General features: G+C 38.3%; 3 protein-coding genes across 3 annotated transcripts in view; all 3 read left to right on the top strand.

Moving 5' to 3' along the window:
- Positions 1-38: 38 nt before the first annotated feature.
- On the top strand, positions 39-3491 carry LOC140929266 (pyroglutamylated RF-amide peptide receptor-like). Its single transcript, XM_073379073.1, has 4 exons — positions 39-151; positions 1322-1592; positions 2215-2457; positions 3087-3491. The coding sequence occupies exons 1-4, from the start codon at positions 39-41 to the stop codon at positions 3489-3491; spliced, it is 1032 nt and encodes a 343-aa protein (XP_073235174.1).
- A 4995-nt stretch (positions 3492-8486) lies between these two features.
- LOC140929255 (neuropeptide FF receptor 1-like) lies at positions 8487-11929 on the top strand. The gene is made up of 4 exons (XM_073379063.1): positions 8487-8689; positions 9029-9299; positions 9666-9923; positions 10927-11929. The coding sequence occupies exons 1-4, from the start codon at positions 8577-8579 to the stop codon at positions 11317-11319; spliced, it is 1035 nt and encodes a 344-aa protein (XP_073235164.1). The 5' UTR covers positions 8487-8576; the 3' UTR covers positions 11320-11929.
- Positions 11930-17386: 5457 nt separating this feature from the next.
- Positions 17387-18776, top strand: part of LOC140938147 (uncharacterized) — a 2217-nt gene continuing 827 nt past the window's right edge. Inside the window, exon 1 of the mRNA XM_073387673.1 lies at positions 17387-18776. This exon is cut by the window's right edge and continues 827 nt beyond it. Coding sequence (XP_073243774.1) covers positions 17698-18776 — 1079 coding nt within the window. The 5' untranslated portion in view covers positions 17387-17697.

Raw genomic sequence — 18776 nt, 5'->3', positions numbered from 1 at the left:
TTTTTCAGAGAGGACATTAACACTGACCCCTTTCCACTATGTACGAAACAGATGACGTAACAATAACGACAGTAACTTCTATACTCGTTATTACGAGTATCGTGGGAAATTCTCTTGTTTGTGCTGCCATAATAAGACATCGAGATATGAGGTACCCATAAGGGACGGACAATTATTTTTCTGGAAGGTGGTGGGAAGGGGGTGGGGGGGATGACAAATTATCCTCTGCAAACATTTTTTTTTTGAACATATATGTCTCTGCAAACATTTTTTCTCCATCGTCATCTTTTTGCAAACCCTTTTTTTCCACATTTTCAGTGTTCTTTTTATTTGTGCTAAATATTACCATCGCCTTATTTTAAAACTGTTTTTCCAAGAACCTAATCGATAGTGCCATAGCCACTTTATATTTTGTTGATATGCGCTCCACTCACCTTTTCAAATTTTTGGCAGCTACTGACGCAAATTAAGGGCATACGATAGGAAATAGCCGAAGGGAGTAGCGGGCTTTTTTGCGATTCCACAGTACCAAAAGCCATGGCTCTTAAGAGTACCGAAGTCCTGATGCCCTTTGATAATGTTCCCACGGGCCATCATACTGGGACCACCCGGCCTGTGGTACCCGGGGTAGATGCGCCCATTTCTTGAAAGAATGTCATTATTAAATGGCAAGGCGAGTGGCATTCCTTCGATGAAAACCCTTGAACGCGTCATGTATTAGACATTAACTTAGCATTATTTTATGTCGTTCATGTAGTTCATGGACTTCTGAAGTTTGGAGAATGTTATTCGTTTAATAAAGTCTTGAGAAAAATACCTGGTATATGAAGTTTTGCAGTAGGAAAAAATGTTGACATGGAACGTTGAGATTTAATTGCCACAATAATTCCCAGATCAGCTATTTTTAGATTTGTTATACAGAGTGACCATGCCACTTTTATTTTAGAGTACCCCCACCGTGTTTCTTTTTATATTTATGCTTCAATTTTTTATTGTAATTTTCTTTTTCATTTCAGTTTTAGTAACGATATTTGTGACATTTTACATGGCTTCTCTGCAAACAGTTTTTTCTTACCCTACCACGTTTGCAAACAATTTATTTTGTCTTTTCAGACCATACAAACAATCTTTTTCAATATTTCTTATCCCCCCCTCCCCTCCAGGGAAATAATAGTCCGGCCCTAAAAATAACGAGTAGAAAATAACAATATATTCGTCAAGCAAAGTTACATACTTAATTATGTTAATTTCTATGACATCCAATCCAAATAGCTCTTACAGTTGAGACCGCGATGACATCATTTTTATTGTCCAATCTTAGGATTCCCGTAAATTTTCTTCTGGCGAACTTGGCAATCGCAGATATCATGTACGCCTTATTTTACATACCAAAGATCATTTGGGGTCATATCGCAAGTCACCCTGAAGGTCTGGGTGGAAGAATTTTGTGTGCCCTGTTAACAGATGCTGCCTTGGCGTGGGTTGGCGGCGCTTCTTCGGTCTTCACTTTGGTTGCCGTCGCCACGGAACGTTACTATTCTGTCTTGTATCCACTTGAAAACAAAGCACATCTTAGCGTGCGCAAACTTAAGGTATGATACCAAATATAACCAACTTAGATACAAGATAGCAACAAAGATCTCTCAGTGCCCCATATTATTACTGTTTAGTTTTGTCTAATTTTATCTATGGTTTACCCGCATATGGAGCGTCTGAACCTGATCTTCATATTATACAGAACTTTTCAGATAGATGTCATAAGCGCCGTTTTATTTCGTACCCCGTTTCAATTAAGGATCTCTTAAAAAAGCAAGACAGTAAAAATTTTTACGAAAGTAACCTCTATAAATAACTAGCCGCTCGCTCCATACATTCCTTAAAAGAAAGTCTGTTCTCATAACCTCCGTAAAAAAACAATGTGCCCGTGCCAAAACTAATACTGAAAACAACCTCAGTAGAGGATAGTTAGGATTCAACAATAATTTTCTTTATTTTAATATGTATTATTCCGGACAATTGTAACATAAGATATGTATCTATCTCTTATGTGAAATAAAGACCATTTTTATTATTATTACTATAAGCGTAATGTTCGATTCCTCTATCTGTTTAAGACGGCGAGACTTTTTCACTTTACATTAGAAAGAGTTTGAAGATGATGTTTTTTACGACATTACTTTTTGATAGATAAAAATTCATTTTTTTCTCATTTAGATCATCATTTCTGGTTCTTGGATACTCGCATTGATAATGAACGTCCCTGAATTCTGGAAAAAGATCGAGGGCGGTACTTGCAGTTACGCATGGACAAAGAAGTGGATGCCGAAAGCTTACACTTTGATATGGCGTGTCTTCTTTGGGCTTTCTTTTATGCTGATGACTGGATTATACTCCACGGTTATTTACACTCTCTGGTTCAAAAATACCAGTAATTCCGAAGTCGTAAATCGACGAAAGGTATGATTTGATTCGCCTTATGGGCAATGCCGTTCTTTTACTAGACCTCTGTGTTTCAATGAAGTAAGCTCTCGCTTACCATTTTTTATCCTTCTATGTATTACAACAAACAGATTTACAAGTTTCCGAATGGAGTGTTTTCACATGACGTCACGACGGCCATCTTGGTGTCCCAAACCAATCCTCTAGGAGTTGAACACTTTTCTTATACAAACGCTTTCTTTTGTTCCAATAAATTTGCATAGATGCTGGCCACGTGAGTGAAAAGAGTCTTAAGATAACTACGCAACAAAATCATCATAAAAACGCATTTATCGAAGATAGTCGCCATAGGTTGAAATGGCAGACCTATTTGGCTTCAATTGAAGAACTTGTACCCTTTTTTGTTTATGTAAATGTCACTGTCATTCTGTCATTATTACCCTGGTAACAGTAGGGCAGTTTTTCTACAATTTATGATAAAAAAAGAAGAAACATTATTACATTACTGAGTTAACATTTACCGGTTTATGTCTTACAGACAACTATCAAGCAACGCTTACTAACTTAATATTTTGTTCCCGTAAATACGCCTCCCTTCCTGACAAAAAGCAGGCTAATAACTTAAAACGGTGTTTCTATTTATGTAGGGTGTGGTGAAGGTGCGGAAGCGAGTCACCTTGATGGTTGTCGCTGTCAGTGCAATCTTTGGAATATGCTGGGGAGCAGACTCAGTGTTGCACATCTTGGAGGATTTTTCGTCCAACAGCCTCGCTCCCTCTGCAATTCCCATTGCTCACACGGCCGTCATGTTCAATTCGGCCGTCAACCCGTTTGCATATGCTTTGATAAACCAAAGATTCAGAAAGAAAATGAAAGGGATACTTTGCTGTAGACCACTTTCATTGGGAGTCATGGATACTCAAGGCAATGAGATGGCAAACAGAAGTTCGTTTGTACAGAACTTCAATGTGGCGAATAAGCTAGAAACCAATGAACCTTCAAATATTATGAACCAAACAGGCGAAAACGTAGAGGGAAATGCCATAATGTAGGGAACTTACCAGAAATGCTTGTACATATTGCCACTTATGCCAAATTTGGATCCAAATCCTTCTAATGAAAAAGTATTCTAGAATCATTCTATCAATACCTCTAGAAGATTATTGAGAAGGCGTACGTATCGGGGTTGAGTGCATGTAGCTGTTACGGTAAACGATTCACGATTCGCAATATCATTTAATGTTGGAGCATAGCTTATCACCGATGTGATTAGAGATCTATAGTGTGGACTAGAACTACATTTATTACTTGAATTACCTACTTATGAACACGTACGTATGGAAGCTTACTAATTGTCTGGAACTGAGGTCTAAGTTACACTTCGTTTGATAAAGTGGCCCGTATAGGAATAATTTAGTTTGTTTTCATAATTTATGTAGGTTACGCATAATTGAGTCAAGGGGAGAAAACTTCAATAAAAGCCTTTGCTCCAGTCCTTTCTCCCTTTCTGATCTTTTCTTTCCCTGTCTCTCCTAAAAAGTCTGATGCAAAGTCTAGGCAAACCCGAGCTTATGTCAAAACTAACTATCCTCGGGTACACCTCTTCCTATTAGGGACTTTAATCAAAGACGTTTTTGAGCGACGCAGATGAACCGGAAGTGAGGTCTTTTCGCTTTTAATGGACCTCGACTCTACCATATTTGCATTGCTAGGTTAGGCCGATACACACGAGGGGTTTTGCTCCCGGAGCATGCTGTGTGCATACACACGAGGGAGCGTTTTCAAGTAGGTAGCTCGCCCCCAAACATTTAACCTGTTAAATATCGTGGAGCATTTTGCGGGGTGGAAATTTTGTTCCCGAGGATGAAGTATACCCATGAAATCGTTGGTACACACGGAGGAGCTTTGCTCCCAGAGCGTGCCCCTGGAGCATGCTCCGGGAGCAAAATCCCTCGTGTGTATCGGCCTTAAAAACCTCTTTGCTTTGGCTCCCTATACCGTTGAAACTCAAATCGAAAGGTATCAAGCGATTCTGTGGAAAGGAGAACGTAGATGATGATTGTTTGGTAATTTTCGTCAACATAGTAGGTGAAATTGAAGAAGTTGGCCCAGCCTTTTCAAGTTACAGTCCATTTCCATCCTGATTATTGAATCAAATTGATTAAGCAAAAACCTTAGAACTGCGCAGGAGGAAAGCTAGGCCAACAATGTTAAATAAAACGCACGGTAATCTAGTAGAGAAAGACAAAAAAAAGCATCTCGAGACAGCTGGCGGCTCCAGCAGGCATATGCACAAATTTTCGTATGTCGTACACATATTTCACCTGTACATGTTTTACACATAGAGAGAAATCCTTTTTAAAAAATTGTGAATATATTATCCGAATAGACTTTACTTAAAACGTATTAATATAGGTAATAGCATGATTTGTAGTGATATTTGGCATAAATACAACGAGTGATATTTCAAAATTGTTACGGCGAGTGAAATTTGAGACAATTTTGAAATATCCGAAGTGGTATTTGAGCCAAATATCACGTACAAATCATGCTGTTATTTGTTTATACTACTGCCCACAAAAGGTTTGTAATTTTCACATGTAGGTATTTCAAATTAAGCTGAAATACCACTGCTCTAAGCCAATCAAATTGCAGAAATTTCTCATGTAGTAGTATAAATTACTTAAGGATAGTTTTGTTGTTGAGGTGTAGAACAGAAGTGTGGTTTTACCATTTATCAGCAGTGGAGACGAGAGGCCCTGGCAAAACTGAGCTCTGCAAATCCGAGAAAATTTGTTTGGGAGAGTAAGCCTCAGTTTTTATCTTAGGATCAAAATGAGCGGACGTCCCACCTACCTAAAAGAAGGTTTAGATCTGCTGCTGGTTAGCTTGATGTTTAGGTGATAAAATTTTAATCAGATTCGCTTGTGACCGTATTACAACAGACAAACCTAGTGGGGGTGTCTATTGAGGGCGGAGCAAGCTTTCCAATAGAAGTGCTTGATAGATAATTAGGCCACGATCATATGTCAGCGCGGAACATTTACCCGCACAAACAATCTCACGGATAGATGCGATTTCTTCACCTCTCTTGCAATTTTCTGAGCTGGAAATCTAAAAAACTAGTGAAGCAAGTTGACCCAACAAGGCGTTTTTATAAGAACAAGGTATGCACTAAAGGGTTAACGGTAAAAATATAACTGCTGTCCCTCTCTGCCGTTCTATGCTTTCTAATATTCTATTCAGCTTCAGTATACTCCTTCTTCACCAAAACTACCAGGCAGCACAGCTACAGAACAATGAGCACTTACATTAGTACTTAGGCCTATTCTCGACCTATTCGGACGCATTCGATTCTTCATCTAGCAACTTTTAATACTAACAGAGTAATTGGTCGTCGTCTTTTAACTAACAGTGCTTGTTTATGGTTCTAAAGCCAAAAACAACGGTGCATCATCGTTCAACATACATGTATATTGCGTAACAATGTAGCTTGTTGAACAACAAAGAGTCCATCTTTAATCTCGCAAAACAGCGTTGGAAATTCAGCATGGCATGATGCTCTGTTCAAAATTTCTTGAATGGCAGATCCAAGATTTTTTGATCGACAAATTTGAAAAAAGAGTCAGTGGTTATTAGCAAGTGCACCAATTTCTTCATAATTTTCACCGTTTTTAGTCTCTAGGTTTTCTACAAGAATAAAGGTAAACGTACAAATGCGTTAGAAGTTGTTCGAGCAGAATTCATTAGTTTTTTTTTTTTTTTGGCATATTTCAAGTAAACAGTAAATACCAATTTTTTACGTATCCTAATTATAAGCATTTTTGACGTTATAAAATAACTTCGGCCGTTCTAGTTGGTAAATCAATGAGCTGAACATGTTAGAAGCTTCTAGCTGGCCATAGAAATTATTTTAATTAAACTTTGTTAAACTGAGGCTAATGAGTACGTACAAAAAAATTTTTAAAGTTATTATTGCGAAAAATAATAAATAGATATACGTAAATGTTTTCTTAAAATCAAATACGAGTACGTCAGAGGTATAACAGTGTTTTATATAATTTGAAACTTTGAAAAATAGTATTAAAGAGAGAAAGAACTGCTTCTTAGAACTGCACAACGGGCGACACGAGGGACAATTTGATCAGCCAGTGTTGGTGAGTCTTGTTTTCTGCTGATTTGAACATCACCTCGAGCTTCAGGAATGAATAATTCACTTATTATGTTTTATTTCCTCCAGCCTCGGGGCCAAGTATGAATATGTCGAAATTCACGATATTTTTTCTCGTTCCCTCGACATCTCGCGTGGGTTATTATGCATGTAAACCAATAGAGTAAGTTTGGTATATTGCTTAACAAACCCATGTTTACAGAGCTGTGTTAGCAATCAGCTAGCACATTAGAAACTTCACTAAAAAGATTCCGAATGAGCATTTAAAATAACCCTGTTATGATGTTCACAGGTGAAGGAAGTATCCTCAGACAGCTTTGTTCAAAGCACGCAGGAAGTGAAACGCTTAACACCAAACACTTCAGGTAATTATAAAATTTTACGTTGCCAAAAAATAGAAGCAACGAGATAGTTTCTAGCTCATTTGGTTTTAAATTAGGCAATTAGAAATGGCGGATGATAAAGTCTATTCACGTTATTTAATTAGGAATACATGGCTTTTGCGTTTCATAAAAACTAACGAAGTCTAGAACGGCCAATCAGAATCAATCAAACTTGAATATGGTCAGAAACGTTTCGTATAGCCCCAAATTATCTATATTGAAAAATCACCCTCACTCAAGCTGTTCAGTGTCAGCAGTTGCTCGTACAGGTGAACTGTGCCAAAATAGATCAAATCTAATCTGTTTGCCCAGGAAAATCTTGTGACTGGATGTTCTGTAAATAAAGTAAATGTAAAATTTTGTGCTGTTGTTAATCATCAGCATCAAGAATCTGTTATTTTACCCCAAACCCTACTCATTATGTTTTTCCTTTTGACTAAACTCTTCCTTAGATTCCACCTCAATTAAAAAACTATTAAAACTGTGTTTAGCCCGCACCATGAGTTGGTTTCCTTCAACATTCCTTTTTCGATATAACCACACCAGTAAATATAAAAGTTGGAGCTGAATTGGCACGAGTAGTTTAGGACGTAATGAAAAGAGGCAGTTGGTTTACTTTCACGTTCTTGTAATTCAATTTGCCATTTTGAATCGTACACCTGCTAGCTAGCCTAAAACAGCCAAAATGTAATGATAAATAGCCGTCATTTTTGGCTAATTATCGGAAGAAAACGCTTTGTGTGACCGTTCCACGATAAAATTCAAGATGGAAAATATATACAAATCAATCAACTGAGAAAGGTAAAATTTTTGTAAATTGTCTCCTAGAGTAATTTGGAATATCTGTAAGTTTGATAACGAGAGACGTGTATGTAATCAGGACCTTAGATGCAACGCATATTTAAGCACTGTTCTGTTTGATATTTAGAGAATCAAAGGAAGTGTTTTTACGCTTTTGGTAGAAAATGACAAAAAAATTGCTTCCTAAGACTGGTTGATAACCATTTGACACCACCTGCTGAGATGTCATCGTTGCGTACCTTTTTTAACTAAGAAAACTTTAGAACATCAAATACGACTTCCATGTACCATATTTTACTTTACTCTTGAGGGATTCATTAGGTTGGTATGTCAGTGATAATTTTTATTACCGGTTATGCACATTGATGTTAATGAGATGGTGAATTCTAACCTTGGTGAATATAAAGTCACGACTGGTGAACGGATCGACTTTTTTCCGAGCCGCCTGTGGTATGAGGAGGCAAATGTGACAAAAAGATAACTGTAATAGATTACCACTCGTGATAATTACTCACAACTTTTAATACTGATCGAGTGCCACTCTTCCTTGGTTCAGAGATTTGATTTTCAAACTGTTCCAGCAGAGAACGAACACCGAGCACAAGTTCCACCAATCGTTGATGTATTACGAAACCTTTGCTTGCACAAAACAAATGTCTATTATATTGCTTTCACTGCAAGTTATATTCAAACCACGAAGAGACAGTATTATCAAAAGGATGAACAGCATCGGCTTTTAATGCTAAGTCCACTCAACCTTTTTTGTGTTATTGTGTTTAGTTATGTCAGACGCCACTGGAGTTGCCGTGACAGTAGTGACATCCATACTCATCCTCGTATGCATTGTTGGAAATACTCTGGTTTGCGCTGTCATTAAGAAAAATCGAGATATGAGGTAAAGCCATCATTGGGGGGGGGGGGGGGGGGGGGGGGGGTCAAGTGTACGCTCATCTACAAAATTTCCTGTCTTTGTTAACCATAATTAACTGAATAAATGGTTACATCAGAACTTACTTTTTAACTTACTTACAATTCCATATTTGCGTTAACTTCAATGAAGGTAGTCGACTATTCACATCTCTACAGCTTCATGTAATAGCGTCGTTCTTGTATTTGAAGCAAAGATGACTGGAGGTCACCAGTGAATTGAGACTGGACCAACGCCTGGGTATTCTTGCAAGGTCTTTACCCTCAGGGTGCTGATTGAATATCTGTCTGCTTTTCTGCTTTGTAGGATTCCCATTAACTACCTCCTCTTGAACATGGCAGTGGCCGATATTTTATACTCTACATTTCTGATACCAGAGCTTATCTCGACACACAGTCCTTCCCACCCACAAGGCTTGGTTGGCAGAATTTTATGTTCACTCTTAACAAAAGGAAACTTGGCGTGGCTAGGGGCGGGTTCCTCCATCTTTAGTCTGGTAGCCATTGCTGCGGAACGTTATTACGCTGTCACATATCCACTTGAGAATAGAGGAAAACTTACCTCGAGTAAACTTAAGGTCTGTATCCGTGCTGTAAACAACAATAATCCTAACAAGTTATTTTAAACTATTTTTGTGAGCCGATAAGATACTCGCGAATCTCTATACAAGTATTCACCTTCCTTAATTAAAGATCATAGCCACAGCTGATTGTCAAAATATATAATTCTTTGCAAAATGAAAAGATTTCAAGGGTGAATTGCATTACACCTGTGTCTGACCTTACTGCTAACGTATTGCCTGTCCAAGAAAGTGTTTGACTGGGCTTAACGTCTAACGTGACCTGTTGCGTTAACCTGTAATTGACCTCTAGGCAACTGGGCCCAGTGTTTCAGTAGGTATTTAACTCTGCTTAGACAAAATTCTATACATTTTCAATTCCAGATTATTATTGCTGCGTCTTGGATATGTCCGTTGGTTCTTGACTTTCCAATGTTGCTAGTAACTGATTTTCACAAAAAGAAAGGCCACAACTTTTGCACGCATGCATGGCCAGAGAAGTGGATGAGCCAAGTTTATACATCTACGTGGCGTGTCTACCTAGGTCTCTCCTTCACACTCTTGGTGGTGTTTTACTCGAGAGTCGTGTACTGCTTATGGTTTAAAAGAAATGACGATAATGTACTCACGGAACAACAAAAGGTATTTAGCAAACCTTTGATAAAATGCTGAAACAATTTCTATATTATTTTTATATATAATTTTTTTCCCTAAACTAGTGAACAGCACTCTGGGAACTCTAGCTGCAAAACCTGTTTACTGTTCTACGTGTTTTGTTAGCGTTTCATCTTCCTCAGGGAGTTTTCTTCCAAACAATTTAAAAACGTTAACAGTAAAAATTAACATGCTGCTAAGGAAAAAAATGCTTTTAATAACGACAACCATCTTAGCAGAATTATGTCAACTTTATGGACCGAAATGTTCACGCTCCCCAAAGACCGGAATACCAAACATTTCGAGTTTGAAAATTAGCAGCTGTTGTCCATTAGGAACAAATCTTAGCAGCTTAAACAATCTAAACTTATACAGTGAAGTTCCATTGTTGCAGTGACCAAGGACTTCAGTGGACTCATCTCGTTAGCTAAGCCAGCCCTAAAAGAACGACATTCATAACTACTCTAATATCATGGGTGACGTCTTGATCCTAATTTTGGTGCGACTTTTTAGCATTCATTTATAATTTCACATGGGAAATTACGAAATTGCCATGGCAACCTTCGGTAAGTCTAAGAACCACAATGGCGACCAAGTTTTAAAATGATGTGAATAAGATGTCACGACATTAAAAAAACCCTTTAGACAACCTAAACACATGAAAGAGCACATCAAGAAGGATTCTCAGAGGAATTTTACGAACAAATTCCGAACTAAGCCAAATTTAAGCTCTAAACTTTTGCGTGGAGTTCTCGATCTCGATCGGTAAAACCAGGATAAATATGTTAAAAATCCACGATTTCGAACGTAATTCGTCACTCATGATATTAATAGGTAATCAAATGGTATACTCGTGAAATAAGATAAAGGGGTTCGGGAAATTATTAGGATTTGGACAAAACCCGCACGAAATTATTTCATTCGTCACCATTTGACTACAGATATTAATTTACAAAGGCTCTCTCTAACGAGTTCCTCTCCTTGTACATAGGGAGTTTTGAGGGTACGAAAGCGAGTGACCTTAATGGTTTTGACCGTCAGTGCCATATTTGGAATCTGCTGGGGTATAGAATCGGCATTCCACATCGTAGATGATTTTGCTTCCAAGCTCAGTCCAGTCTATTTCCTTATCTCTCACACAATGGTCACCTTCAATTCCGCGGTCAATCCGTTTGCGTATGCCCTGATAAATCAACGATTCAGGGAGAAAATGAAGAGAATGGTATGCCACTTAAGTTCCTCAGACGAGAAGCCCTCTCTCTCCAGGGAGCGGAAGGAGATGGATACCTGTATTCAACAAAGAGGACAGACTAGAAGTCGGGAATTAAAGACCTATCGCGGTATTACCGATCTTAGGCAAGACTTACGAACAACTTCTTCGTAAACAAATATCTAAATATTTAGACCCAATATTGAGTCAAGCCCAGACAGCCTATTGAAAGAACAATGGATGTGAAAGTAAAAAAGACCTAGACCGTAAAAATGTTGTGGGAGTTTTGTCATCCGATATGAGCAAGGCTTTTGACTCTCTTTGGCCTCCAGTCCTGATGAAAAAATTAGAGGCCCTAAAATTAGTGCGACCTTATTTCTCTCAGCGGAAAAACAGGGTAAGAATGGGATAAGAGACAAGTCAATGGACTGATGTCAGAAGAGGCTGTCCCAAGGGATCTACATTTCGACCTTTATTGTGGAATGTTTTTCAGAACGATCTAGCTGAGGTTGTTATCAAAACTGATTTTTAATTATCACGGTATGCTGACGACCAACAGACATTTTCATCAGATAATTCAATTGCTAAGGTGGAGGAGAGGGTACTACATAATGGAAACAAAATGACAAGCTGGTATGAAGAGGATGTACTGAAGCTTAACATCAAGAAACACCAATCGATGGTACTTGGAAAAAGGCCAGCACAAATTTAATGGATTTATGTATTGGTGGAGTCCAAATAGAACAATCACAAAATATGAAACTGTTATGCACTTATCAATGTAAACCCCGTGGGGGGGGGGGGGGGGAGTGCGGGCAAGGGGTGGGTATTTGACAAATTTTAAAATTTTTTGATCAAATTCCCCAGGGTGGGAAACGAAAGGTCAATCAAAAGCCCCCACCCCAGGCGAAAAAATCTAAACAAACAATACTATAATACTGTATAAAACGAATTAAAAGAACATTTCCAAAGTACGTCCTTACTAAACGTAAGCTCCGTTAAATTACTCGCTGTAATTAAGTATTTTCTCTCTCCACTAGCACCTCTTATTTTGAACAACAAAATCACTCTAGGAAGATTGACCGTGCTATTATAATATTAATGAAACGTAAAATGCTTTATAACATCTGCTCAACATGTCGGAACAGGTCGGATCAGTGACCCGTAAAAAATCTTCTGACTGTCATGGTGGAATTCGATTTCAATCGAGTTTTACAGTCAGATGGGAACTTGAAGATAAAAACTTTCTCAAAATAGACATTATCTGTTTAGATGACAGTTTAAAGTGTCGGATTATGGCGATTAAAACAAATGAAAACTTCACACCTTTCCCCAACAGCGTGACTTTCAGAAAGCCTCGAGGGACGGACTTGGTAACCGCTTCTGAATCGATAACAGGCTTCTGTCGGTGAAAGTCAAATGTCCCGACCACGGGGTCGCTTCGCACGATCAAAAGCCCGACAGGGGGATAGTCTCAGGCATCAAATTCCCGCCCTTTGCCCGTACTCCCCCCCCCACGGGATTTACATTGATAGGTGCATTAGGCGTGAATATCGACTCAGTAATAAACTTTAGTAATCATATAGGCGAACTCTGTAGAAAGACGAGTCAGCATATTGGAGTGCTCATAAGACTAAAAAACGTTTTGCCTGCCCGTGCCAAATTGCAATTATTCAAACCGGCTATCTTACCACATCTAACATATTGTGGTACAGCCTGGCATTTTTGCAGAGCCTCTAATAGGCCCAAAGTAGAACGATTACAGGAGATAAATTCTTTGTGTACTGTATTTGCATTGTAATGTGGCATTCACATTACATTATAATATATAGATTTAGCCAGGGCTAAAAGCGAAGCTCCCGTTAATAAATTCATAATTTAAATCAAACAATAAAATTGTAATCCACAGATTAGGGCTCATTCATTTGACTTTTGAGGCAACGGCTGAGTGCTTTTAGAGAAAAATAATTTGACAGTCCAAAAGTGAAACAAATTTTTCATCGAGTTAATAGTCTTATTTGTACACCTAAAAATAGCAATCATGTTCGATCACAGTAGATTAGGCCTCGAAACAAATAGACCTATTCGTGTATTGTATTTGCATCATAATGTGGAAATTCCTGAAACAAAACGTTTTACTCCCAAGGGGTTTGAATTGGGTACAACATTAAGTTAAGCGAATCGGTCTATTCCCAAACAAAAAAACCCAGTCGTCCATCACCTTAATTTTTTAAGTTTAATTCACAGTTTCTCCGACAACTCCGTATGAGAAAGTGATCATACAGACCTCGGACAGAATTTGTTCTTTTTTGCCCTATTTAAACCTATAATTCTGCAGTTTTCACAACTTTGCAAGACAAATTGCACCCATTCAATATCTAGGACGATCCAAGCACACGCTTCCTTTGCACAACAAATTATAGAATTGACCACATTGTAAAACGTTTTCATGAAGAGAATTCCATAATGCCGGGACTTTTCAGTTAGAAAAATCTCGTCCTATGTGATATGCAGGGTAATAATTATCGGGCTTTTAGCGAAAACGATAAAAAAATTCCCAAAATCACATCAAATTTCGGCCAGCCGGACGGGTTCTCACTTTTGACATAGTTATTGGAGGAGACTGGTTATGAAAAGCGCCAAACATCAATGATAAAAACAACAGTGCTGCAGTTTATGTTGGAAGCACCCTGAAAGTGCACAATCCTTTGTTTTCTGTTGGCAAATTGTTACGGAATAAATTAATGCAACGTTTTTATTGGTCAATACAATCAAAATGATAGGAATTCTTTTGAACTTTGTGCACTCTCAGGTCCACCAAAACATATAACAAAGGAGTCTGACGGGTTTCATAACCATTCCACTCAATTAACTATGCTTTTGACAAGCACCATATGTGCAGTGCGATTAATAGAGGTAACATTTACGCTTCAATATGATAGAGTTTGTTGTGTTTAGGTTTTATTTCCCTTTATCTATAAAAGTGTCTATGATTTTGTTATGTGTAGTCTTTATAAACGAGTGATATTTACGCGCGGCGTTTTGAGTATTCCTGCATGCGATGTTTGTGTACGACTGAAAATAACCGGTGCAGCGATAAAAATTGCGAGAGGGGCTACTAACAATCAATAAAATAAATATAATTCGGTGAAACATGTACAGAGAAAATAATTTTCATTCACGAAGACAAGTATTGAGCGTAAAGTGTCTCTGAAAATCATGAATCAAGTAAGCATAAGCTTATTTATGTCTTAAGCCGGCTTCCCGGTGTTTGCTCTTTTTCAAGATGATCTCGAGCCAAGAAAATCGCTCAGAGCTTTTTGTTTACAGCCAAAATCATAACTAAATATTCTTCGGAACGTTTTCTTTCATTGAATTTGCGGTCAAAAAATGTCTAAAGGCTTTTTAAACATCATACTGTTGTAGGTTATAACTACTCGTGTATTAAAACTTAAGCCGCATAAACTACGCTCGACCTCAGGAAACCGAAAAATAAAAACATCAAAGACGGTAATTTCTCAGGCTTACCAGTCAAGATGCTGCTCCTGAAGGTTATCAAATCAGGCCAGAATCGCCTGAGACTTTTTAACCCTCTTTGTACGCCTTAAGCAAGGGCAAGTGAGTAGGCTTATTTTTGAAAACGATGCCATCCGAAATCGGATTTCCAATGACTTTGACAAGCGGTGCATTTCTCAACCAAAAGCGCAATAAACAAACCAGCCATGAATTACACAGAACAATCTTGTTCGCAACTCTATTTCACTTGGTACATCAAGTAGAAAGAGACAGTTAAACACATCACAAGATGACACAAAACTCTGTCAGCGTCAGCTGTCAGTAAGCAAGTTTCCAGACGCTGCATAAATTTTCCGCATAAACTCACCTGTCAAATTTTGACCAACCAGAGCATGAAAATTGGACGTAGAGCATGATCAACGCGTGACCATTGGGAGAAAAGTCAAAAGCGACTGCCTTCCCTGCATGTAAAAGTTGGTTGAATTTTCGCGTCCGAGATCAGTTTGAGATCAAAATTTTAAAAGTGCGGCTCATAAACACGACTTATTGCATATGCATTTCAAAAAAATTGAACTTGAGCCTGCGATCATTTGAAAAGTAGCAACTTGTCAGCGGATAACTTCAAAAAAACAAGCGAAGTCAGTGGGTTGAAACCTGAGCCCGCGATACGGTCAGGCGATACTGGTCAGCAGATACACTATTTAGACAGCTGTCAATCAAAACATGGATGTACAATATCAGGTTACAGGCTCCCAAACTAGCTAGAAAGTGAGATTAAACATTGGTATGCCTGTGGTGCGGACCGACGGAAGGTCGGGTGGTCGGTGTACGGTCACATGATTGCCATATTTTCTAGGATGGATAGATTTTCTAAGCTATGGGGCTTCGAATTGAGCCCGTGATCAAATAAAATATCAGCAGAAAACTTAAAAGAATACGTGACCTTAATGGGTAGGAAAATGAGCCCACGATACAGTCAGGTGATGATGGTCAGCGGATACTCTAGTTTGACAGCTGTCAATTATCCTTTAAAAGAATCACAAATATTCGAATGAACAGATTACGAGTGTAAGACATATCCATCCGGCATGTAGTGGAAAATGCCAGATCGTGTACCTAAGTGGATCTAAGCCCACGTTATTAGTTTTCTGATAGTGGTCTGCACATGTCCCATTTTGACAGCTGTCAATTGACCTTAATTTGGCTTGCGCATATAACTTTAAACTACTGTCAGCCGACTGACAGCCCTCCCCGACGTAGGTTCGTTTTTATGTTGAATTGGTAAGTGTAACATATTATATCAGCTTATATGTAGGGGCAAAACGACTGGTTTTTCATCCCGCGAGATGGTCATGTGATAATTGTCTGCGAATGTCTGATTTTGACAGCTGTCAATCTAATCATACCCATATGGATGGCTTACATAACTGAAAGGCTAGTCAACTTGTGCAAGATCTATTGTGACATTTGACATCTGCTTACATGAGGTGGGTGTACGGACAGGCGGGCGGGCGTACGCTACGTCCAGGGCGTAAGAAGCTAGGGCGTTGAAACGCTCATACGCGCTCTCTGGTTCAGCTGTGATGCGGAATAGGACTGGAACTAGTCCGTTTTCCGCTCTTTATCCGCTTTCAGGGCAAGAAAAATGGCGCCGTCTAGCTGAAGGTAGGTTCGGATTTATTGCTTTATATCTTTAGGTCGCTGCAATCTATAATTAGATCTGATATTTGGCGTATTTCAATGCGATATACAGAAAATATTTAGGTGATATTTTATATCTGCTCTTATAAGTTAAGGTGTTTTTTTCGCCTTTTATGTTTATGTAGTATCAAAATGGCCTATCGAATATTACAGGTTGAAGGTCACGTTTTATCTTGCCAGTCAAAACCAAATGATAATAAACGGCTACAAAAAAAATATGTAATGGTTTTATAGATTTTGTTTGTGCATGCAACTTTTTAGAGTGATCTTTTATGAACCTTTAAGGTTTTTTACCTCTGAAGTGACGACTTCATAATGGCGATAGCAAGGTTTTTGTTTTGCACGTTGGCGTTTAGCTTGTTAGTAAAATAAAAGATTTCAATTGCCCAATTTAGCGATTTTTCTTTTTTTAATATACACTAAGATGGCAAATATTTCTTTTTAGTTACAGACCCGCGATCCAAGAAGGTTCTGGCTATATTGAAAGCTCTACTAGAAAATTACATTCGAATGATCTCGTGTCACAGTCGTTACATAAACAACAACAAATTCTGCTTTACCGCGGTATAAATCTAATAGTCAGGGAGCAAGTGTCGTAAAATTAAGTCCCGTGGGAAATTAATGCTTAAAGCAAGCCACTGGTCTAGATATGTTGAGGGGACCTTAGTGAACATGAAAAATGTTGTCGGCAACTTTGTGACCCGCACCGGCACGATTCACAGGGGATTAAAACACGTCTCATACAATGTCAGCATGGAAACGAGGCTACATCTTAAATCGTCTTTATTCCCTCTTATATGTCAATATTTCATCACCAAATTGTAATAATAAATTTACTCTAGCATTACACACACTTTTAGCTGGAAATTGTGATCACGTGACCTAAAGCATGAAAACGAGGCTAAATCCAAAATGTGCCCTTTTTTCGTATCTTGTCACAAAATATCACTACAAAAGTAAGTTATAATGAAGACGAAACATTTCATAGACTTTCTCACGTCAAAGGATGAAACCTTCTACCACTTTATCACTTGATTAAAGACATGAAAACGAGGCTACATCTCCTATCATCAATGATTTAAAAATTACATTTTTCGTAAACTCAGTTTTTCTTGTGTTGTGTTCTAAAACAATATAATAAAATGAAGTCATATGAAATAATAACTATTTTCTAAGCTTATTGGCTCTTAAACTAAGAATTTGATGAAATAATAACCACAAGCTTGAAAACGAGGCTCTCGTGGTCAGCGGTTTTTTGCAGCAAAATACAGGTCCGCCATTTTAACTTGCAGTTGAAATAGAGAAGACCGATCGTCTTTCGTTTAAGTTTTTTTGATGGATATCGACCCTGATCCTGACCCTGACAAAGAACAAAAAGCAGATCTAAGTTTATGTATTATATGTCAAGAAAAAAATGATGAAGATCTAGTTGAAAAGCCGAATTCACATGAAAAAACATTGGAGTCGATAAAGGAGTGGGCCACGTATGGTGAGCGAAAGTATGTAAGAAGTCGTGACAAGCTATCCTTCTACTCTCTGGAGGATCTAAAGGAAAAATCATCATGGCACAGAAGTTGCTATAAGAATACAGTACATTCTGGGATGCTTAAAAGAGCCAAAGAACGTTATGAAAGGCATTTAGAAGGCCCAAATGAGATGAGAAGAAAGTCATCTATAACAGTGGAAGACAGTCAACAAATAACACGATCAAAAACTATTCCATATGATAAAAATGTTTGCTTCTTTTGTGAGGGTGATGCTGGGTATAGACAAAGTCTCCATAGTGTATTGACATCTTCAGCTGGCGAATCTCTTCGTGCTGCAATTGAAATGTCTTCAAATGATAAACTTCGAGTAAAGTTAAGCTCTGCAATCGACCCTAGTGATGCCCATGCTATTGATATTAAATATCATGGAAAGTGTTGGGTTAATCATGTAACAAGTGTGCTACGTCGAGGGAAATCTCAAGCACCTGCAGTATCTACCGATCAACCAGTTAGTCATAGAGCAAGTAAAGCCGCAGCTCAGATCGAGTTTCTAACCATGGTTGAAAATACGTTGAGAAATGGAACAATTTTTACAATGTCAAATCTTCAGGAAGGATATGAAAGCATTTTAGAGGCAAATAACGTCGAAAACCCAACATGCACAAGAAAGGTACTTAAACAGCTCATCCAGAATGAAATACAAGGTGCCGAGTTCCACAGACCCAAAAGAGTCAACGAGTCCGAAAGAGTCACCATCAAGAGTACACGTGATTTTGCAATCCAGCAGTCAGAGGGTAGTATTGATGTTAGTGACCAGGAAATGAAAACTCTATTTGACGCTGCGAAATTCCTTAGAAGATCCATCAGTCAGTGCAAAAACTGGGTCTTTACTGGATCATTTCAAGATTTAAACAGCAACCATCTACC

This window comes from Porites lutea, chromosome 1, assembly GCF_958299795.1.
Source record: "Porites lutea chromosome 1, jaPorLute2.1, whole genome shotgun sequence".
NCBI classification, from domain to species: domain Eukaryota; kingdom Metazoa; phylum Cnidaria; class Anthozoa; order Scleractinia; family Poritidae; genus Porites; species Porites lutea.
This window is presented reverse-complemented; position numbering and strand designations above follow the sequence as displayed.

Coding starts and splice junctions, on each gene's coding strand:
- LOC140929255 (XM_073379063.1), top strand. CDS start 8,577: ATGTCAGACGCCACTGGAGTTGCCGTGACAGTAGTGACATCCATACTC. Junction 8,690..9,028: donor AAGAAAAATCGAGATATGAG/GTAAAGCCATCA, acceptor TCTGCTTTGTAG/GATTCCCATTAACTACCTCC. Junction 9,924..10,926: donor TACTCACGGAACAACAAAAG/GTATTTAGCAAA, acceptor CCTTGTACATAG/GGAGTTTTGAGGGTACGAAA.
- LOC140929266 (XM_073379073.1), top strand. CDS start 39: ATGTACGAAACAGATGACGTAACAATAACGACAGTAACTTCTATACTC. Junction 152..1,321: donor ATAAGACATCGAGATATGAG/GTACCCATAAGG, acceptor GTCCAATCTTAG/GATTCCCGTAAATTTTCTTC. Junction 1,593..2,214: donor TTAGCGTGCGCAAACTTAAG/GTATGATACCAA, acceptor TTTCTCATTTAG/ATCATCATTTCTGGTTCTTG.